This window comes from Pecten maximus, chromosome 11 (genome assembly GCF_902652985.1).
Source record: "Pecten maximus chromosome 11, xPecMax1.1, whole genome shotgun sequence".
NCBI classification, from domain to species: domain Eukaryota; kingdom Metazoa; phylum Mollusca; class Bivalvia; order Pectinida; family Pectinidae; genus Pecten; species Pecten maximus.
In genome coordinates, this window is record NC_047025.1 from 32202499 (window position 1) to 32226788 (window position 24290).

The 24290-nt window shown below is 37.7% G+C and overlaps 1 protein-coding gene across 1 annotated transcript; it reads left to right on the plus strand.

Annotated features, from left to right (window-relative positions):
- The first annotated feature begins 1353 nt into the window (after positions 1-1353).
- LOC117338563 (guanylate cyclase soluble subunit beta-2-like) lies at positions 1354-23354 on the plus strand. The gene is made up of 12 exons (XM_033899920.1): positions 1354-1374; positions 3901-3974; positions 4346-4446; positions 13769-13952; positions 14416-14489; positions 14782-15303; positions 15684-15858; positions 16391-16536; positions 18764-18912; positions 19186-19332; positions 19610-19764; positions 22495-23354. The coding sequence occupies exons 1-12, from the start codon at positions 1354-1356 to the stop codon at positions 22859-22861; spliced, it is 2115 nt and encodes a 704-aa protein (XP_033755811.1). The 3' UTR covers positions 22862-23354.
- The last annotated feature ends 936 nt before the right edge of the window (positions 23355-24290 follow it).

The following is a 24290-nucleotide window of genomic DNA, read 5'->3' on the forward strand; positions in this document are numbered from 1 at the left end:
ATCTTTCATGTTATCAAAAAAGATTATTTATCATTATTTAATTAACCACAAAGCATGCTATTTATATAGATGTATCTAACAGTGTCTTCAGGAATACCAAATATATTTCACGAGTGGGACTAATATTTTGATTTTTCTCACGAGTGAAAAATATCAAAATATTGGCCCCAGGAGTCAAATATACTTGGTATTACTGAAAATTCTGTTAGATATTCTGTTTATTACATTTTATAGCAAAATGTATGGATCAGCGTTTAATTTTCTCAACTGCCATTTGTAAGCAGTGTTTTGATTGATCAAATAGGGTGTATTTATTCAAAATGAAGACAAAAACAAAAACAAAAAAACATATACAGTGTGTATTGTTCAAGTTTTCGTCACAGTTATCCAAAATTGAAAACTTTTACTGGCCGTCGCCGTCAACCGATTGGGCAAACCTCGGACAGCTTGTTAAACGCCACATCCCGGGAAGCAATGTTCATAAATAAACTTTTCTGTGTGCATATAATGCTTATTTACATGTTGTTTCGTCGTATTTTTACTCCGAGTCTCAACACCACGGTTACAGGCAAATTACATTGACATCGAATTGTCTCGGAAAACAATTGCATACCTTTACAAAATCCATAAAGCAATTTTCCGCTCCCAATACAAACCCCTCGTCTGGGCTTTACACATTCTCATTGGCCTAGCTACGCCCCTGGTATCTGTGCAAAACTTTCAGTTCTCGACCAAATTTGCGTAATTACTAATAACTTTAATGCATAGATGTTTTAGAGTACATCGTCGCATAACCACGGTTGATTGCACTACGCTACGCTACACTTAACTACACTTTAGTGTAGTGCAATCAACCGTGGCTATCCGACGATGTTTAGAGTGATGACTACTATATACATATCGGATGACGTTAGTAACCATGACAGAGCTGTACAAGTAGTTTCCAGTATACCATTCACCTGTGTTTTTGAAGATTGGAATAATTGAAGGACAAAGAAAAATGTATTTTATGGTATTATCCAAACCTCTTGTATACATTGACACAAATAAAATATGTTTAAATCAAATATGATTCAATATCCAAATACATTCACGGAAATTCAAAAAGGCGTGACTTAGGCACCAATTCTATAAATGGTTCAGACATCTTATGGAACGATTTCTTCATATTCATGTTTGTTACCAATATAAATGCTTTTCAGTACTGATGATCTGAAAACAGGAGAATTTGTGTTCTCCAATAATCTAGACGTAATTATAAGCCATGTGTATTATAGATCTCTCTCATAGGAGGGCGATATAATAACGGCTATCTGCGTACTCAAACGACTGCCAGCCGCTGTACCTCACACCATGGACCTCCGGACAGGACAGGTACATCATTGTACACAGTGAACAGGTACACTTCACAATTAGGTACGGATATAGTGGCCAGGTTCGCTTAGTTTTATTCCATCTAGACCTGTGACAGCTGGACAAGACTGAACGCTATGGTAAGTGATATTGTTGTGAGTTGGTGACGTGACATTGAATTAAAACAAATGTTATTTTATCTAACTTTATTCATGATGATGTCCCTGATCTCGTATTTATAGATTGATTAATATGATAAAATCAATGTAATAAGTAAAGTAATGTACTGTACATACGTAATGTGTTAATATTGTGTAGGCTTCATTATTTCTGGATCGATAGCAAAACAATTATATAACAAAAACACAAATTTACGCTAATATGTTTTGCTCAGCCAATATGTTATATACAGCCAATATGTTATACACAGCCAATATGTTATACACAGCCAATATGTTATACACAGCCAATATGTTATACACAGCTAATATGTTATATACAGCCAATATGTTTTATACAGCCAATATGTTAAACACAGCCAATATGTTATATACAGCCAATATGTTATATACAGCCAATATGTTATACACAGCCAATATGCATTCTGAAAGCCTGTCTTCTTCAATTTAATTAACAAAAAGACCCATGGTCTGCAAAAGTTGCGTTTAAAGCAACAGAGTTATTAGATTTTCGAAGTAACTTAATGCGGGGCTTCTCTAACAGTAGAATTTAGTTTACATTTATAGATAAATTGAACTTCATCTTCCAAAGCATTATCAAACAACGCCGAAGTTATGGAATCATCTACGTTATGGGGGCTTACTCTTAGTTTTGTTAGTAATTTTCTATATTCAACTTGAGGTAGAGATTAGAATATATGGTTTACTTGTTGTCAGTGTTCTGTCTGTACACCTGAAAGTAGTGTTCTGTATACCATGCCGATCAGAAACGTATTTATACATATCAAGAGTGATATTTAACTCATTACGGGAATAACGCGTGGTATTATTATTTTTTTCTGGATGAGGATATGGATCCATAGATGAATGGATGGCTATTATTACACTCCATCATTATACGTATATTCCTTTGTAGCTAAGTTTATTAACAATAGTGCGTTTATAAGAAATTTACACGAGATATGTATCTTGTACCCCCATACAAACGTGGCACTTATAGAACAAGTTTACTCGATACAAAAACTGATTACTGTTTAAACATTTCCGTTCAATGCTGAAAATCAATATTACACTCTTCAGGAGAAAATTAACATCCAATTAAGCATTTTAGTCGAGATTTATTTCATTTTTCGTTTTTATCGATCTATAGACTGTCAAAATTTCAGCGAATATTGCCACCTGAACATATTAGATTACGTATATGTTATTTCCGCATTTATCATGGTTTTGTTTTTATCTCAGTCTTTCTGCAACTGTTGATATTTACACATAAATATATGTACAATTTAGTATAAACTAAGTACAGGTCATGGTGACATACACATGATTTCTTAATCAATAGCAAATCAAAAGTAATTAAACTGCGCTGACACAGCCATGTATATTTAAGTGAATCAACTATTCATTACTGTTACTCAGTTTAATTATGAAATGAGATACAGATGTCATAACCACCAAATTGGTAGGGCGTAGTACAACATTAGTCAATTTTGGATTTTATTTTCCAAATGACACGAAATATATTTGAATATTAAATACACATGTATCACGTCTTCACATTTAAAGTGGTTAGGTATTGAAAGTGGCTTATATTATTGAAAATTTATTTACATGTATTAAATGTGTTTTACGTACTTAATTATTTCTTTTTTTTTCAAATATTGAGAATGCTTTTAAAACCAATGAAAATATCAAAATTATTCAGTGATAGGGACATTCATTTTTTTTAATCATGACAAACTAAACACATTTGGTGAACGTGCATGACTTTGGTACCACTGATATATATGTAGCAACACCTTTAGCAAATATGCCAGTATAAATCTCTCTTTGAACATAAAATTACATTGTACATGTGTACTTCCGAAAAAATAGATTTTTAAAATCCTAACTTTGAACTTTGATTAAAAAAGAAAGAAATCTGCATCAAAACGAAACCGTAACACTAGCTTTAAATCGACAAACGAAGGCAAAATACAAACAATACAAACAAAAATATAGATTCGTACGGAAACACTTAAAAAGGAGCACAAGACCAAGTGTTCCAGAAGAGTGAGCGTCTTCTGAACATGTAGCGTCCGCCAAGCACACCTGTATCATATTGAGTTAGTTATCTTAAGTAAATTTGTGTTCGTCTTCATAATTGGACTGACACCTATCTGTGTTTGGAATTGTTAGTGCAAAACCATGAAACTTTTCACAGCATGAAGCAGAAGACTCTTAAATATCTGGAACATCTGGTCCTACCAACCTTTAGTGGTATCTTTGCAAAAACGATTGGCCCTATTTTATCTATTATGAGTAGGAATGTTCACACGTTGGTACTCTGTTCTGGCCACTACAATGCGAAACTTTTTTTTCTTTCTAGCATGGACACGTGCACCTATGTTTGAGGGAGTTTTGTATAGAGAAATACGGCAGGGAACAATGGGACAAAGTATTGTAAGTATATAAAAAAAATTATCGACATACACCGATGGTTTCAGGGAGATCAGAAATTGTAATCTGTTAAAGACTGCAGCTAAAATTGACGCCTCCAAAATCCACAAAATAAAACCCTGTTATACTTCGATACTTCTAAATTGTCATTTTTAAATAAGGAAATACTCGGTTTAATTATATGACGGCCTTGAATATTAGTCGCTAAGAGAGCGATGTGATAAAAAATAAATCGATATTCGATAATACAACATACTTCATAATTATAATCTATGAATTATATAGCAGGTAACACGCAGTATTACCTGGATAGGGTAACGAATATTAGGGGAAAGTATATCAATAATAGAGATAAGTGTATGATCTCGTCACAGGAAGGAAGCCGACCTCGACGATGATAACGACTTCATGTTGTTTCATTACTACAAAGATGCCAACACATTCAAATTGGTCGGCGCAATCCAAGCTGTAGTGGGTAAGTAGATTAATCAAAAATAATAAAAATATTGCATTAAAAAAAGGAAAAAGATTTAAATGGAACGGAGCTTCAACAATAATAAGTTTCAATCCTAATTTGACCCTACTTTGTAACATGGTGCCATTCGACATTTTAACATTATATGGATTGTTTAATAACTGTAGTATGGTCTGGTGTCACTGTAGTATGGTCTGATGTCATTGTAGTATGGTCTGGTGTCACTGTAGTACGGTCTGATGTCATTGTAGTATGGTCTGATGTCATTGTAGTATGGTCTGATGTCACTGTAGTACGGTCTGATGTCATTGTAGTATGGTCTAGTGTCACTGTAGTATGGTCTGGTGTGACTATAGTACGGTCTGGTGTCACTGTAGTATGGTCTGGTGTCACTGTAGTATGGTCTGGTGTCACTGTAGTACGGTCTGATGTCATTGTAGTATGGTCTGATGTCATTGTAGTATGGTCTGATGTCACTGTAGTACGGTCTGATGTCACTGTAGTATGGTCTGGTGTCATTGTAATATGGTCTGGTGTCACTATAGTACGGTCTGGTGTCACTATAGTATGGTCTGGTGTGACTGTAGTATGGTCTGGTGTCATTGTAATATGGTCTGGTGTCATTGTAATATGGTCTGGTGTCACTGTAGTATGGTCTGGTGTGACTGTAGTATGGTCTGGTGTGACTGTAGTATGGTCTGGTGTCACTTTAGTATGGTCTGGTGTCACTGTAGTATGGTCTGGTGTCACTGTAGTATGGTCTGGTGTCACTGTAGTATGGTCTGACGTCACTATAGTTTGGTCTGATGTCACTGTAGTATGGTCTGGTGTCACTGTAGTATGGTCTGGTGTCACTGTAGTGCGGTCTGGTGTCACTGTAGTATGGTCTGACGTCACTATAGTTTGGTCTGATGTCACTGTAGTATGGTCTGGTGTCACTATAGTTTGGTCTGATGTCACTGTAGTATGGTCTGGTGTCACTATAGTATGGTCTAGTGTCACTGTAGTATGGTCTGGTGTCACTATAGTTTGGTCTGATGTCACTGTAGTATGGTCTGGTGTCACTATAGTATGGTCTAGTGTCACTGTAGTATGGTCTGGTGTCACTGTAGTATGGTCTGATGTCACTACAGTATGGTCTGATGTCACTGTAGTATGGTCTGGTGTCACTGTAGTATGGTCTGGTGTCACTATAATATGGTCTGGTGTCACTGTAGTATGGTCTGGTGTGACTGTAGTATGGTCTGGTGTGACTGTAGTATGGTCTGGTGTGACTGTAGTATGGTCTGGTGTCACTATAGTATGGTCTGGTGTCACTGTAGTATGGTCTGGTGTGACTGTAGTATGGTCTGGTGTCAGTGTAGTATGGTCTGGTGTGACTGTAGTATGGTCTGGTGTCAGTGTAGTATGGTCTGGTGTCACTATAGTATGGTCTGGTGTCACTGTAGTATGGTCTGGTGTCACTATAGTATGGTCTGGTGTCACTGTAATATGGTCTGGTGACACTGTAGTATGGTCTGGTGACACTGTAGTATGGTCTGGTGACACTGTAGTATGGTCTGGTGTCACTATAGTATGGTGTGGTGTCATTGTAGTATGGTCTGGTGTCACTGTAGTATGGTCTGGAGTCACTATAGTATGGTCTGGTGTCACTATAGTATGGTCTGGTGTCACTGTAGTATGGTCTGGTGTCACTGTAGTATGGTCTGGTGTCACTGTAGTATGGTCTGGTGTCACTGTAGTATGGTCTGGTGTCACTGTAGTATAGTCTGGTGTCACTGTAGTATGGTCTGGTGTCACTGTAGTATGGTCTGTTGTCACTGTAGTATGGTCTGATGTCACTGTAGTATGGTCTGGTGTCACTGTAGTATAGTCTGGTGTCACTATAGTATGATCTGATGTCACTGTAGCATGGTCTGATGTCACTGTAGTATGGTCTGGTGTCACTATAGTATGGTCTGGTGTCACTGTAGTATGGTCTGATGTCACTGTAGTACGGTCTGGTGTCACAATAGTATGGTCTGGTGTCACTATAGTATGGTCTGGTGTCACTGTAGTATGGTCTGGTGTCACTGTAGTATGGTCTGGTGTCACTGTAGTATGGTCTGGTGTCACTGTAGTATGGTCTGGTGTCACTATAGTATGGTCTGGTGTCACTGTAGTATGGTCTGGTGTCACTGTAGTATGGTCTGGTGTCACTGTAGTATGGTCTGGTGTCACTATAGTATGGTCTGGTGTCACTATAGTATGGTCTGGTGTCACTATAGTATGGTCTGGTGTCACTGTAGTATGGTCTGGTGTCACTGTAGTATGGTCTGGTGTCACTGTAGTATGGTCTGGTGTCACTATAGTATGGTCTGGTGTCACTATAGTATGGTCTGGTGTCACTATAGTATGGTCTGGTGTCACTGTAGTATGGTCTGGTGTCACTGTAGTATGGTCTGGTGTCACTATAGTATGGTCTGGTGTCACTGTAGTATGGTCTGGTGTCACTGTAGTACGGTCTGGTGTCACTATAGTATGGTCTGGTGTCACTGTAGTATGGTCTGGTGTCACTGTAGTACGGTCTGGTGTCACTATAGTATGGTCTGGTGTCACTATAGTATGGTCTGGTGTCACTATAGTATGGTCTGGTGTCACTGTAGTATGGTCTGGTGTCACTATAGTATGGTCTGGTGTCACTATAGTATGGTCTGGTGTCACTGTAATACGGTCTGGTGTCACTGTAGTATGGTCTGGTGTCACTATACTATAGTCTGGTGTCATTGTAGTATGGTCTGGTGTCACTGTAGTACAGTCTGGTGTCACTGTAGTATGGTCTGGTGTCACTATAGTATGGTCTGGTGTCACTGTAGTACAGTCTGGTGTCACTGTAGTATGGTCTGGTGTCACTGTAGTATGGTCTGGTGTCACTGTAGTATGGTCTGGTGTCAATGTAGTATGGTCTGGTGCCACTGTAGTACGGTCTTGTGTCACTGTAGTATGGTCTGGTGTCACTATAGTATGGTCTGGTGTCACTGTAGTATGGTCTGGTGTCACTGTAGTATGGTCTGGTGTCACTGTAGTACGGTCTGGTGTCACTGTAGTATGGTCTGGTGTCACTGTAGTATGGTCTGGTGTCACTGTTGTATGGTGTGGTGTCACTGTAGTATGGTCTGGTGTCACTGTAGTATGGTCTGGTGTCACTATAGTATGGTCTGGTGTCACTATAGTATGGTCTGGTGTCATTGTAGTACGGTCTGATGTCATTGTAGTATGATCTGGTGTCACTGTAGTATGGTCTGGTGTTACTATAGTATGGTCTGATGTCACTATAGTATGGTCTGGTGTCACTATAGTATGGTCTGGTGTCACTGTAGTATGGTCTGGTGTCATTGTAATACGGTCTGGTGTCACTGTGGTATGGTCTGGTGTCACTGTAGTATGGTCTGGTGTCACTGTAGTACGGTCTGGTGTCACTATAGTATGGTCTGGTGTCACTGTAGTATGGTCTGGTGTCACTGTAGTATGGTCTGGTGTCACTGTAGTATGGTCTGGTGTCACTGTAGTATGGTCTGGTGTCACTGTAGTATGGTCTGGTGTCACTGTAGTATGGTCTGGTGTCATTGTAATATGGTCTGGTGTCACTATAGTACGGTCTGGTGTCACTATAGTATGGTCTGGTGTGACTGTAGTATGGTCTGGTGTCACTGTAGTATGGTCTGGTGTCACTGTAGTATGGTCTGGTGTCACTGTAGTATGGTCTGGTGTCACTGTAGTGCGGTCTGGTGTCACTGTAGTATGGTCTGACGTCACTATAGTTTGGTCTGATGTCACTGTAGTATGGTCTGGTGTCACTATAGTTTGGTCTGATGTCACTGTAGTATGGTCTGGTGTCACTATAGTATGGTCTGGTGTCACTGTAGTATGGTCTGGTGTGACTGTAGTATGGTCTGGTGTCACTATAGTATGGTCTGGTGTCACTATAGTATGGTCTGGTGTCCCTGTAGTATGGTCTAGTGTCACTGTAGTATGGTCTGGTGTCACTATAGTTTGGTCTGATGTCACTATAGTTTGGTCTGATGTCACTGTAGTATGGTCTGGTGTCACTATAGTATGGTCTAGTGTCACTGTAGTATGGTCTGGTGTCACTATAGTATGGTCTGACGTCACTATAGTTTGGTCTGATGTCACTGTAGTATGGTCTGGTGTCACTATAGTATGGTCTGGTGTCACTGTAGTATGGTCTGGTGGCACTGTAGTATGGTCTGGTGTCACTATAGTATGGTCTGATGTCACTGTAGTATGGTCTAGTGTCACTGTAGTATGGTCTGGTGTCACTATAGTTTGGTCTGATGTCACTGTAGTATGGTCTGGTGTCACTATAGTATGGTCTAGTGTCACTGTAGTATGGTCTGGTGTGACTGTAGTATGGTCTGGTGTCACTACAGTATGGTCTGGTGTCACTGTAGTATGGTCTGGTGTCACTATAGTTTGGTCTGATGTCACTATAGTATGGTCTGGTGTCACTATAGTATGGTCTAGTGTCACTGTAGTATGGTCTGGTGTGACTGTAGTATGGTCTGGTGTCACTACAGTATGGTCTGGTGTCACTGTAGTATGGTCTGGTGTCACTGTAGTATGGTCTGATGTCACTACAGTATGGTCTGATGTCACTGTAGTATGGTCTGGTGTCACTGTAGTATGGTCTGGTGTCACTATAATATGGTCTGGTGTCACTGTAGTATGGTCTGGTGTGACTGTAGTATGGTCTGGTGTGACTGTAGTATGGTCTGGTGTGACTGTAGTATGGTCTGGTGTCACTATAGTTTGGTCTGATGTCACTGTAGTATGGTCTGGTGTCACTGTAGTATGGTCTGGTGTCACTATAGTATGGTCTGGTGTCACTATAATATGGTCTGGTGTCACTGTAGTATGGTCTGGTGTCACTGTAGTATGGTCTGGTGTGACTGTAGTATGGTCTGGTGTCACTATAGTATAGTCTGGTGTCACTGTAGTATGGTCTGGTGTCACTGTAGTATGGTCTGATGTCACTGTAGTATGGTCTGATGTCACTGTAGTATGGTCTGGTCTCATTGTAGTATGGTCTGGTGGCACTGTAGTATGGTCTGGTGTCACTATAGTATGGTCTGATGTGACTGTAGTATGGTCTGGTGTGACTGTAGTATGGTCTGGTGTGACTGTAGTATGGTCTGGTGTGACTGTAGTATGGTCTGGTGTGACTGTAGTATGGTCTGGTGTCACTGTAGTATGGTCTGGTGTCATTGTAATATGGTCTGGTGTCACTATAGTACGGTCTGGTGTCACTATAGTATGGTCTGGTGTGACTGTAGTATGGTCTGGTGTCACTGTAGTATGGTGTGGTGTCACTGTAGTATGGTCTGGTGTCACTGTAGTATGGTCTGGTGTCACTGTAGTATGGTCTGGTGTCACTGTAGTACGGTCTGGTGTCATTGTAGTATGGTCTGATGTCACTGTAGTATGGTCTGGTGTCACTGTAGTATGGTCTGGTGTCACTATAGTACGGTCTGGTGTCACTGTAGTACGGTCTGGTGTCACTATAGTATGGTCTGGTGTCACTGTAGTATGGTCTGGTGTCACTATAGTATGGTCTGGTGTCACTGTAATATGGTCTGGTGTCACTGTAGTATGGTCTGGTGTCACTGTAGTACGGTCTGGTGTCACTGTAGTATGGTCTGATGTCACTGTAGTGCGGTCTGGTGTCACTGTATTATGGTCTGGTGGCATTGTAGTATGGTCTGGTGGCACTGTAGTATGGTCTGGTGGCACTGTAGTATGGTCTGGTGGCACTGTAGTATGGTCTGGTGGTACTGTAGTATGGTGTCTATAATATAATATAGTTTCCCGGATACACTTTTAAGACATTCTGCGTCAGTGTCTCCCCGAGGTCTATCATTGTTGTGTCGTTTCGACTCTTTACGTGTTCGTTTTGATGCTATGGTATCAGTTTCAGTTGTGCGTTGTCATTCGCCTTGTTGGAAGTAAACCCCATCAAATTATTATCTTATTTAGATACAACCAAGACTACATACAGCATCAAAGGAAAATCAGTCATTTAAGTGAAACAACCTTTAAATACCAGTTGAGTAATAGGTACCTGATATGCGAACAATGAATAAAAAACATCATACAACTATAAATATTGACAAGTCTACTTAGTATACCCGCAGGTTGTGACCTGACTCCACATAACGTACATTTCCCAGGTGATTATAGTATATGTCCAAGATTATTATTGTTCATTAGCTTACCTGTCTGTCTATTCCGTAATTACAGGTATTGTGTATATAATGATCACTGGTAACACATTAATCTATCTGTATTAGTCGATAGAGTAATTAGGAAATAAAAACATACCTATCCATCGTCATATCTAGGGTGATAAAGCGTAATGGCTGTCAGGGAAGGGTAGATAGAGTTAGTTAATGAGGACTTAGTATGCAGTCTATGATAATGGCCGGCCTGAATGATACATTACAATTACGTCTTTCTACCACGGAAAACGTTACATATCTATCTAATGTAGACGTATGGTTAGTAACAAAAATAAACACTAATTTGAAATGAAGAACTTCCTAACAAACGGACGGTGAAGATTTGATATACGAGGAAACAGGTAGCATGCCTTCGAGCATCGAACTACGAAAAATAATTACAGTTATGGAGGAACCTGAATTACGTGTCATGTATACAACAATTACTGCAGTAAGCGATCACAGATTTACATCGTCAGATACCGGTAGATGGAGTCTACATTGACGTCATTGGGCGGGAATTGCCCTTCAGGACTCATTTATCTCAACCTTGTAAAAAAAAAAATTTTTTTTTTTTTTATTTGAACTCTGTTTAACATCACAATACAAATCACTTTACAACATAATACATTTACCAACAACATATATACATCACTATAACAACGCTATAGGACTATTTTCTTGACTAATATTTCGTAGTGCATTATAATTAGTAAATTCTATTTCAATATATTCCTAACTTTGTTTCCCATCTAGTAATTCATGACAATATACTTCCTGGGAATGGAGAACAGCAATTCCTGTGATTGCATACATTGTTCTACTTTATGATCATAGCAAACTTGAGTTTTTAAACATCTTACGAAGCCTTTTAAAATTAATTTATTGTTTAAAACAGCATACTTACAACATGAATTGCCGTGTTCTGGCTACCTGGTAACACTGAAACTGTTGAAAATTGAGTTGTATCCTCTATCCTCCAAATTGGAACAGAAAGTAATCCCCAGAACTTTTATTGGACCGTTTATCCAATTTATATTAATATCAGGGCAAATTCTTTGTGGAGAATTAGCTTTATCCACACGATATTTGTTTTCTTAATGTTTGACTTTAGTACAGCTCCAAGGGAACTTTCATATCCATCCAATAGTAATGTGAATTCATCAGCAAATTGCAGATGTTTTTGTTTGTTTTTGTTTAATCATCATACCCCTAATTTCCTTGTTATTTCTCACTATACTAGCCCAAATTACGGCACACATGATAAATATGCATTCTTTGTATATGTGGAAACAGAATATCTGTATCTACAATATCTTCCTAACGTTTAAAAGGGAAAATATAATTTTGACTGATATACAACTTAAAGTCATGGTTCAGAATTTTCATCCATTCGGATGTATTTGGTAAAACATTTTAAAAGGCCGATGTTCTTTGTATAAATCTCCAAGACATGGAATCGAACGCCTATCAAAATCTACAAACGCTTAATCAGGTATGATATTGATATTAATGTAGATCATAATATCATAGAATGTTCTCGCCTATTAATCTTCCCTTAAACATCCAGTTTGGTTTTCATGGATTAAATATGGTAATGTAGGTTATATTCTGCTGGCTAAGCATCCAGATAACAGGTTGTAAGTAGTGTTTGTGTAAACTATCCCGGGTTATTTCCTCTGGGAACTAATAATACCTTTCTTTTGTGTGTGTAAATGACAAGGATTTACATGTAAAGGAACATTTTATAAATAATTAAAAATGAATGTCTTTATATCCTTCCAGATCTTGTTTAACCTGATGGAATTCCATGTTTTCATTACTCAGTCCTTTTAAAGCAGAGCTTACTTCTTCCATTAAGATTGCACATTCAAGATCCATCTTGTGATGCCAACACTTTGCCTATATGCAATTCTTTTTGATGAAGTCAATAATCTTGTTCATTAGTGTCACAATTCATTAGACAGGATTAAGGTCATTATAATTGATCTGTATTAGGAATCATATGTTCTGGAAATGTTTTTAGATTTGGAGATGACTTAATTTAACTATGAATGTTGTCATGTCGTATTCTACCTTTAATTGAAAAATATTGCCTACTTAATTCTTCAACATCTATTATGTTGTTCTTTTGTATACGAGATTAGATTCCTATCAGATGTGTTTTATTGACGAGGGTTTTTATTGAGAGGAACTGTTATAGACAGGAATACGTATCAATAGGACTATAAAATAAGGCCCCAATGTAAATCCGGATGATGTTGATGTGAAGTTAATTAATGTAATTGAAAAAAAAAAAACGAAAAACCTTACGCGCGCTGAAACATTCATTAACACAATAACCTGATGATTTCTGACGTGAAATTCATTTGCATAAATCAGAATTATGTACTGTGTCCGCCAGTCCAGAGTGTGCGTTACCATGGAGCAACTGTAAGGAGGGTTAATGGCACGCGATGGATATAATACGTTGGAGCAAACATGATATTCCTAATCACTCAGGAGAACACAATACCGGTGTAAATACTAGATACTTTTAAAGTGTACTGAGGATTGCAAAACTCTGTTGGATAAGGCCGATTGTAATTTGATTTTGATTAGCTTTCATATATAATTGTCACCTGATAACTTGGGTTTGATATGATAAAACTGACACCTAGCCCATTGCCAATGGATAACGGGTTAGCCAATTAGATGTAGAACAGTATCATAATGTGACCAAGTATTGTATCATGCTAACGAGTCCAGGTGATATTTCATGATGATGACACTACAAAAATGCTCTCTAGTGCCCCCACCTTCCGTCTTCCTATGTCTGACCTTAGCCATTGCGAGGATGGGAAACCCCAGGAAAACCATTTACAACCGTAACTGAACACACATCTGTACAGAAAACGAATATCTAATGTATAGCCAAGCCTCCACTCACAATAAATACGTATGATATGTTTGAGTAAAAATGATTGCTGCTCCTAAATCTTGTCACTGTTTCGTATTTTTGCATTTACCTGTCATTATAAGGATAATGTAAACGTCTTTATCTCTAGGTATCGAGTTGCCTCAGCTATTGGAATCATACGGCCGCCATTTTTACACGTACGCCTATTCCCGTGGTTACGACCGTATGATGAAGACTTTAGGACGAGACTTCTTCTCCTTCGTACAGAACCTCGATCTGCTCCATTCATTGTTGGCACTCACATACAAGGGCATGCGCCCACCACAGTTCCGGTACGTACTTAGACGGTTGTAATATAAATCTACCAATAGAAAGAGATATGTTTTGAATATGTCCGGTCAATTACAAATGGAAATAACGACAGATGAATTGGGTCCTAAACTTTAGCGTATATCGAACTCATGTCATTTTGTTTATTCTTCCAAGATTACCTTGTCGTGCGAATTCTGTAGTCTGATGATACATTTAACGGACTTGCTGAAAGTTTGTCTTAAAATGTGAATAATCCTGCATGTCACAAGGAAAATAATGTTACAACAGCAGCAGCAGCAACAACAAAAACAACAGCAACAACAATAAACACTTAGTTCATGTATTCAAATGTCGAGATGATTATGTTAAATATGATACACTCAGTGTCCTCACACTAGACATGAATTAGATTTCAATACAAGCGAATTAAATCTATTATGAATTGTGTACGATGTTGTTACAACATCTGTTTTATATTGGTAGGTGTGAGAGGAAGAACAACAAACTGTTGGTACACGTATACACAGTGAGACCGGCTATGTATCCAGTCGCAGTGGGTAGGTTATAGCGGAAGTCATACCTATCACTTATTTACTATATACACTGTAAACTATATATGTTTGGTAGATGTAATAGAATAGCAATAAAACATCATCATGTAATAGCTCCGTCCTCCGGGCCGCCGTATTCAAATATGTTTATAAAAGAAGATGTTTAAAAAAAAAAAAAATCTTAAAACCGGCCAAACTAACCATTACCAGCGTATCAAGTCAGTGTTTAATATCGTATACATACATGACATTTACTACTATTGATTCTGAAGTATCATTTCAACTTCTTACATTACAGGTACATTAAAGGAAGTTGCTAAGCAACTTTTTGATACAGAGATTGAAATGGAGCTTGTCGAAAGACTTACAGGCGAAATATTTGAATCCAAATTTTGCGAACATGTGATTTTCGACGTGAAAGTCATTGGCGTAGATCGAGGAATGGGTATTGATGTTTCAAAAACTCGGAACTGCAGCGTGGTGTTGGATAAAGGGATCAAACCGGACGATCTGGACAGATACATGGACAATCAGATGGTCAGTCTTCCCCGCCGTAGTTTACATCTGGCTATCCCATACAGTGTCATCTTTAACGACAAAATGCACATTCTCGGGGCTGGCTTACACTTGAAAACTCTGTGCTCAGACCTAGAAAAGGCTAACATTAAATTTAACGATGTGTTCGAGATCAAAGAACCCAGTGTTACCCTATCATTTAAAAACATAATGAATTGTTCCAACACGTATATGTACTTTTTCCTGCAAATGAAGCCGAGGAAAGGCAAAAACAATATTGAAGAGGAATGCCCGTTACTCCGAGGTACTTATGAATATACAGGATCATTGTGAAATGAGCAAAAGACATAAATATCTAATAAGTTTTCTAAAGCAAGCACAACAAAGCCGTGAAAGAGACATTTCATAAAATATAACGAAACATACGTTCTGGTGATGTTTACCTGCCATTAATAAGAAAATCATCAATATTTATGGTAATATAACTATCATATATATTCAGCGAAGGAATTTGTAACGAGAATATCATTGAAATTAGGATAATAGTAGCTGACGTGATATTATGTTAACAACAGATGGTAGGAAGCAAAACTCTTATGTTAGTAGTACGGAAAGACATGCTGTGTTCCTTTGTATTGGACAGAGAGACAGATCATATGAAGACATCTTTAATTTTTGTATCAGGTCACATGGTTCCTTTGGAGAACCGGAAGCACATTGCTTTCCTAGGCAGTCCATTCTTTGAGAGCATCGGTGACCTGTTGGCGTCCACGTGCTACCTCAACAACATCCCACAAGATCAAATCACCATGGAGATCATGTTTATGAACGAACAGCGGAGAGCTGACGTGGAAATGAGGTTAGAACCAAACATTATATTGTCAGCTTCACGCTGATACCATATTGGACAATGATTTTCTACTCATTAAAAATCTTCATTGCAAATTTGATGACATCAATTTCACGATCGTTCATTGCCTTTACGCTTATGGAGTAAATTGTCATAAAACTTTCCCGTGATATTCGTCAATATGTGTTGTTGGTTTTTTTTTCCGCCAGCAGTCGATAATTGGAACATGGCCTTGAACATTATAGGGGAAGCAGGGATGTAACTATCATATAGCTTAGCTGTAAGATTATAAGGTAATATTATGGTAAACCGCTGATGTTAAAGAGTCCGTTGTGTTCCTGTTTTGAAGTTCTTGAGGTATATCTAAACGGTAAATTTCATGATAACATCTCGACAACATATATCTACAGGCAAGTGAAGGAATGAAGAAGGGCTCTAGCGTTTGAAACTAGCACTTTCCTTTCTTAACTAGTTTATGAAAGAAATAGCTTTGTTATGATTTGTCCTCACAATTAATATCAACAATATTGGGTGTTTATAGTAAGAAACTAGACGAGACGACTGCAACAATGAAAAAGCTAGCAAGTGCTCTAGAACAGGAAAAGAAAAAGACCGACACCCTGTTGTATGAGATGTTACCCGTCAAGGTGGCAAATCAGTTAAGGAATGGCGAGGTGGTATCGGCAGGTAAGACTGGGTAATTTATTTTACTTAGAAAATCATAAATACTTTAACTTGTAACATATAGAGAAACTTATTCGTGTGAGATAATTATATTTGAGATTTTTGAAGCGAAAAGCGTCTTAGATTTCTTCATTGTGAGGAGGCTCGCATGAAAAGGAAAAGAACGGACTATTTTTTTTTTGTTTTTTTTTTGTTTTACAAAAACCACAAAGTCTCCTTGAAATATTGGTTCATGCTGTCTTGTGACTACATGTGTTTTATGGGCGGTCTCAGACTGCATTTATGAGTTCAACCTAGAGCCGACCGCCGAACCCATGGGTTTAATCAAACGTAAGTCACAACGCATTTTCAGAAGTAGTTGGTGAGTGGACATTATCAACAGGCTAGATATATACCACAAAGGAATTCGGGTACATAATGCTCAGTTTGAGAACATATACAGATATCATTGTACCCCTGGGTATCTATGTTTTAGTCTTGTATTCTAGTAGTATGCACACAAAATATCAACCATAAGTTATTTTCTTAAAAAATATACAACATCTCGGGGAAAGAAACTAGACGTCCTCGAAAATATGCATGTTTTCCAATTTCATGGCACAAACTATTTCCCGTACATATGTATGTCATGGAAGACCTTCAATAGGGATTCTGTGATTATGGTATCGGCTAAATGACCATCTAATTTTAATTTTGTTAATTTGCCAATGGTATATGTCACAGGAAGAAATTGCGGGACATAAAGACAAACTCCCAAATTCCTGCTGGTTCTTTATTTATTCACAAACCGGAGACATTTCCAGACGTACAAACATAAAAACCCCATAAACATAAAAACAGCTGGACTAAGTACAATGTATATACGGTATATATCAATATATACCGGCTAATACTACGTGTATACGAATACGCGCTTAATGTTGATATTCAATAAATCTCTATTACACGGTAAATATCTATTCTGTATAGTATGGGGCAAAGAAGTAATTCAAACAGTGTAAACAATAAGGCTTGTTAAATTTTCGAGGCAATCCGCCCCTTTATCAAAACACAAAAAATTACAAATACAATCACATAATATATATAAGAAGTACTGGAAATACAATAAAATACAATAAGAATAATGTTTTAGTAACTGGAGAAACCACAATGAACCCTTCGGCAAACGTGCGGCGCAATTCGAAGGGTTCATTGTGGTTTCTCCAGTTACTAAAACATTATTCTTATTGTATTTTATTGTATTTCCAGTACTTCTTATATATATTATGTGATTGTATTTGTAATTTTTTGTGTTTTGATAAAGGGGCGGATTGCCTCGAAAATTTAACAAGCCTTATTGTTTACACTGTTTGAATTACTTCTTTGCCCCATATAATCATTACAAGTAATTCGTATCCTCCATACATTTATGTGAGGATCCAGTGTTATCTGGATTATACTGTTCATATTACTTCTTTGACCCTTATTCTGTATAGTATACATACCTTCCAAGACTTCAGCAGTCTGGTGAATTAGTGTCACGTCGTATACATACATCGTAAGGTAGTAGTTGCTGGACCCCGGAGGATACGTCTCAGCCAACGATTAAATGGCAACTGCGATGATTCGCGTGAGTTATGGAGTTTTATCTAACGTTCTCTCACTCATACACGCTTTTTCACACTTTCACACCCTAATTTACATATAAGACATAAACAAGACTAAATAAGGACAATCACGAGACGACCACCTGAACTACAGACAAGATACAGACGTTACTATAAATAGACAAGGTACTTTCCACAATACAAGTAACTCGACGACACATACATATTTGTAAATCATATACTGTATACAAATATTTAATTAGCCCCATACTTGTACCGGTGACATATAAATATGGCATTGTCCGTGCGTTCTCCACATCGACATTTTGTTTATGGACCAACAAATAAATTGTGCACTTAGCAGGTTAGTTATTTGAAATTACCGTTCATAAATTTGTCTTCTAGATATTTCTCATTTGACCTGAAAACAAAAATACCTTTGTGAATAAGTACGATTTGGCATTTCGACAATCCACTTTTCATCACATATTATTGAGTTGAAATAGATTTTCAAACGGCATCAAATATTCGGCAAACGGCATCAAATATACATTCATTAAGCATTTAATCCATGATATAAGTTGGAGTTTCTTTTTACTTTAAAGTTTTTGTATTGATATATAATACATTTCTGTTTACACTAGAGAAGCACGAATGTGTTACCATCCTATTCAGCGATATTGTGACGTTTACCAACATGGCTGCCAACTGTGAACCTATTCAAATCGTCGCCTTGTTAAATGACCTTTTTATGGGATTTGACAACTTGTCGACCGAATATGATGTTTATAAGGTAAGACCAGCATGGCCTACTCGAATCAACGTGACTATATAGATAAAACAGAACACTTGCATTTTAAATACGAACAATAGTATCAAGGGTAATTGGAAGCACAAATTGACTTTCCATTTCAACTTTCAAATTAAATTTGACGATGATCCAAACTATAAAATAGATTTTGTAAGCATATTCTTAGATTATATTAGAGGGTAACTCCTTCCGAATAGTCAAGAAATGATTGAATAAAATGGACGTAAATTTACTAATACTTTCAATTTCGGATAGGTTGAAACAATCGGCGACGCATACATGGTGGTATCGGGAGTTCCGGAATCTATCGCTGATCATGCGCAGAGGATTGCTACCATGGGTTTAGGAATGATAGCGGAAACTAAGCGTGTAATTTCCCCTGTTACAGGCAATCCAATCCAGGTACAATTATATAATTATATCTGTCATCGGAACATGTATCATTATAATGCATGTATTTATGTTCTGAAACATTCTTAAAGCCATGCTTTATATATTTAATCTCGTTTTAGAAATGTTCTGTAATTGTATTTTAATTGAGTTTAACATTGATGATTTCCGTTAACATTGGTTATAATAATATATCAATTTAAATCAATACATATGATAATGTATTTGTTGTTTTGATTTGTATATGTGTATCATGCTCCCACTATGTATAAAGCCGATGTAATTACAGATACGAGTGGGGATCCACACAGGCCCGGTGGTGTCGGGAGTAGTCGGGTCGAGGATGCCGCGTTATTGCCTGTTTGGGGATACGGTTAACACCGCATCGCGCATGGAGAGTCACGGAGTTCCTGGCCGTGTTCACATCAGTGGTTCTACATATCAGTAAGTACCGGCTATATCAGACAAAAAAGGACTCATGTGGATCACCCAGGTCAAATCTAAGTAATGTCACGTTCGCTAAATAAGAGCCAGTTTGTGGAAACATTATCATGTTTGTGACCATGAAATGTCTCTGTACTAATGTTCATCGTCCTTTATTTCGAAACCCATGATATGGTTGTTTTAAATTGTTTATAACTGTAACTGATATCGTGGTATTTGAAACAAGTCATTGAATAGCAAATTATCTATGGTGAATAGTATGCTACTCTGAATATATCAGAACAGACCATCACTCCCCCCTTTAGATATACAAATACATTGATTTCGAATGATACAGGTTGATTCGACTCTAGGGATGTTTCAGTTTCCTCAAAATCTTCAATTTGCAAGTTTGACCCGCGTTTCCTGTTAATGCGCTTGTAGTCCCCTTATCACTTGCCCGGATATCGCCATGGGAACGTGACAACATTTGAATTTCAGCTAGACCTATTCCCAAAATTCAGTCATTACCTACAAGTGTGATATGTCTCTGCATAATGTAATCATATGAGCAATAATATACACGTGGAAATTGTGAATCAGAAAGGACACGTGTGCAGAACATAGCAACCACGGTAGGATCACAGGCACATGGAAGGGTCTTATTGTGTGAATGAGGGGACACTAGGGTATACTGAATTTACATAAGTAGTACCCTCCCTATATACTCAATAAGACCCTTCGGTACATCTTAATTTGTACATATGGCTAGACGACATGCAAAGCTACAATGTTAGCTTTCACGTGCTTTAAGTGACTATTAGACTTCATTCTCATTATCATAGTGAAGATATAGCGATGCACTATACCTTCTATCGTGAAAATGTTCTATAAATGTGTGTTTACGGGCTTAAAACATCGTTTACCTCGGTAAATGTTTGTAAACAATCCTATACGTATGAAAAAAGTCGAATGAGGTCACGTCGGTGCGAGTGGCAAGTCCGCGCGGTGGTTTATTTAGTAACATAACATACTTGTAGGACCTACCGAATTGAAATGTCACTGTCACGGACGCGGACACTTGTAATTTCCGTAATTAAGGGAGGAAAGTTTTAGCTTTATAATATACTTTTGACAAATGCAACGCCTGATAATATTTTCCTTCAATGGTTTTTACAGTTATAACCGTTTTAAGAGTAGTGGAAACATCCTTTGCTAGTCTGCCTATCACATCTATCTCGTAGCAAAGATACTTTAAAAAAATGACAGCGTTCTTATGTCTATTTGGCAGCTTCGTTATTTTTTTCAGTCGACAACTGGTAGACCGCGATCGAAGGTTAGCAACTATGAACTTCAAGAAAAAGACTTCTTATACCTTTATAATGCATGCAATCATCCCATTGACTAAGGGATTATAACTCGATTTTAATATCACAATTGGATTGAATTGATCAATCAATATATCCAAAAACATTCTGAATTCGTCATGAATTTGGTAGGCAATTGACAGGTATTTGAAATGTACATCTCACATTAGAATATTATCCCTGTTCACTGATGCCTTGAGCATTGTTATGGAGATCAGCAGATTGTTTTCTGCTAAATAGTCGCAGTCCTTGACAGCATCGAATGATCGGTATGACATCTTCTAATCCGGTGATTCATTTCTTTTTTCAAATCCATCTGAACATCATGTTTTTATTGAATACATCCTAGATGAACAGAAATAAACACTGCGTTTGATCTTTGTTCAAAATACACATGAATAAATCCTTAGCCTTCGAATCATGTACCGGTCCGTACTAGAACGAATATTCATACCCTGCCTACACTGCTCTCCGGCAGGGTATGAAGTCCCTCCCATTGCCGATAGTGTAGCAAGCCCCGATGTGATTCACATCGGGCAGTATTAGCAGTGGTAAAATTTTTCTCGGATAGAAAAACACATGTAAATTGATGATTCTGGTATCTATTATGAATATTCAAGCAACAAACCTGCACATTACTTCAAATGTTTGACAATAAATAGTAAAATCCAAAACGAGCAAGACACACGGAGATATCAGTTCAAACATACCGCCATCTTTGATACAAGTGTAAAGGTCAATTTCCTTATAAGGAAATCAAAATAAATTGATGCTAATGAGGTTTCCCGCGAGATTTCAACAGAAAAACAGATTCGGAGTAATATATCTCGGTAAGGAAGGTTAATTCATTCTGAAATTATTTAATTACGCAAAGTAAGATTCGCTTTCTTCACAAGAGTTACAAAAGAGTGGTTAAATATCTCTGATTATGTATTTATTTATCGTAGTAGCTTCATCCATATATGGATCACGGGTTCCATATTTGGGTTAGAATCCTCGCGAGAGTTCTTCGAAAAGTATCATGGCGGATCAAGGAGACAACTCCGAGCAGTATGATATCAGAATATGTGAATTAAAGATTTCTAGATTAGACGGTAGGCTAATACATTGCAAAATTGTATTAGAAATGTTTAATTATACGAACTATTACTCCAAAGTTAAACGATATCCGCTATTTGTAGCATTTTCGAGGTTCACTGTTTTGCTACATTACGAGCAATGGGAGGGAATCGTAGCTCTGACAACGACCATCTGTCAGAAATTGTCCGTCCGTCGTCCAGAGCTACGTTATCGCAGCTAGTCCGTACGAGAGCAAAAGGAAACAAACAAACAAACAAAAAAACAATACAACCGCGTTTACCCTATATGTTTATATTTATTTCAGAAAACTTATCGGTACGGAATATGAACTTGAGCCCAGAGGACAAGTAGAAATCAAAGGCAAAGGTTTAATGAACACGTACTTCATCAATGGCAAGTCAAACGACGTAAAGGCGTCCCAAATACCAAAAGTCAGCAAAGTGCAGAATACAGACGGGGAAAAGGAATCCCAAATACCAGAAGTCATCAAAGTCCTGAATACAGACGACGTCAAGGCTTGTGCGAATACCGCGCCTCTTCAAGATGACAAGGTTACAAATGAAAACACTATCACGAATGATCAAAACACACCGCCATCAACGAGTAACACAAGCGATAATGCAGATGATAGGAGAAAGGTGGGTCAAAGCTCGCTGTGTCTGATATTGTAGGATAACAGTATCTGGATGTACGTATGGGTATACAGTCAAATCTACATCGGCTTGTCTGAGTGTGCGCGTAGTCAAAGCTTACTGAGCCGTCTTACTTCCAGTTGGACAAAGTTGTTTGTTGAGGAAATAAAGACGGGCCTACTGGTCTTATGTTGCGTTCAGACGAGTTTCGACAAAGAATTTCAATGCGTTATCGTCGATATATTCCGTCAAGATTTATGCCTGAAATATTACATTAAAATTGACGAACCGACTTATCCGTATACACAAACAGGACCCTGTGTACCAGGTATACAAGCTCAAGACCTCCGTTTCTCATCTGAGCTGATCCTTGGTTCACCAAACAATTAGTAAACATTGCCCTGATCTTTGGATAAGGTGGTTTACTTCATTTCAATATGATATTGTGCCCATCGTCGTAAACTCAAGAGACTGTTTAAAAAAAGAAGAAAATTTCATTTGTATCAACTAAATAGCAGATATTTGTTGTTTGTTTTGTTTGTTTTTGTTTGTTTCTTTTTGTTTTTTCCTTTCTCTGCTTTTTTTCCCTTTCTTTTTTGTATCATGCGTCAGAATTATCTTTCTCTAATTTCAAGGAGAACCGATGCCTTTATTACATGACCCTTGTATATCCCATTTGATGGTTTGAGAATGTTCCTGATTGTTGGTTTTCCCTGTGGAATCGCATGTTTCCTGGTGTCATGTTAGGGACATTGATATTGATTGATCTGATTATCTATATATGTCTTTGATGTACTGTAGATAGAGGATGGTATAGATTAGTTAGTGACTGGTTAACCGTATACCGACTATAGCCAGCTTTCTGTCGGCATGGTGATGTAGATATATCCGCTACCTATTGTATATTAAAGTGGATAGATCGTCAGAATCATCCAATCACGTGCTCAGTCAAGGCATGTCTTACTACCTTGTTCTCATACTAATTAAAAGTCTTAAAAGTGAAAAAATAAACTGGATTTATTGCATTTTTGCCAGTTAAATATATAAATTTATTGCATTTTTGCCAGTGAAATATAGAAATTTATCGACCTAATAAAAGCAGTGATGAGCAGTGAAAATATAAGATTTTGCGGTGAAAATATAAGTTTTGCAGTGAAAATATAAGTTTTCCGTTTTTGACCAATGAAAGCGTACCTTTGTATTCACCTCGTTGAAACTTGCCGGTTTTTCCAATCGAACCGCAGATAGATAAATTGGTTATTTTGCTGTATTTCTTAAATTTTCAGACTATAGTTTTTGACAAAATACTCACTTGACGTTAGCTAGTTATGCACAGATTCTCATATAACAGCAGAAAACGCTTAAATTGTGTTGATCAGTCCTCAAGCAGTTATGTTGATTTCTGGACCATTATCTACTTGGTCATGTAACTGAAGACTCTAGGCGAACAAATACAGACGGGTGACAT

Excerpts from the sequence above, each read along its gene's own strand:
- LOC117338563 (XM_033899920.1), top strand. The coding sequence starts at position 1,354 with ATGGACCTCCGGACAGGACAG. Across the intron at positions 14,490-14,781 it reads TATGTATCCAGTCGCAGTGG|GTACATTAAAGGAAGTTGCT; the intron begins GTAGGTTATAGC and ends CTTACATTACAG. Across the intron at positions 19,765-22,494 it reads ATCAGTGGTTCTACATATCA|AAAACTTATCGGTACGGAAT; the intron begins GTAAGTACCGGC and ends TATTTATTTCAG.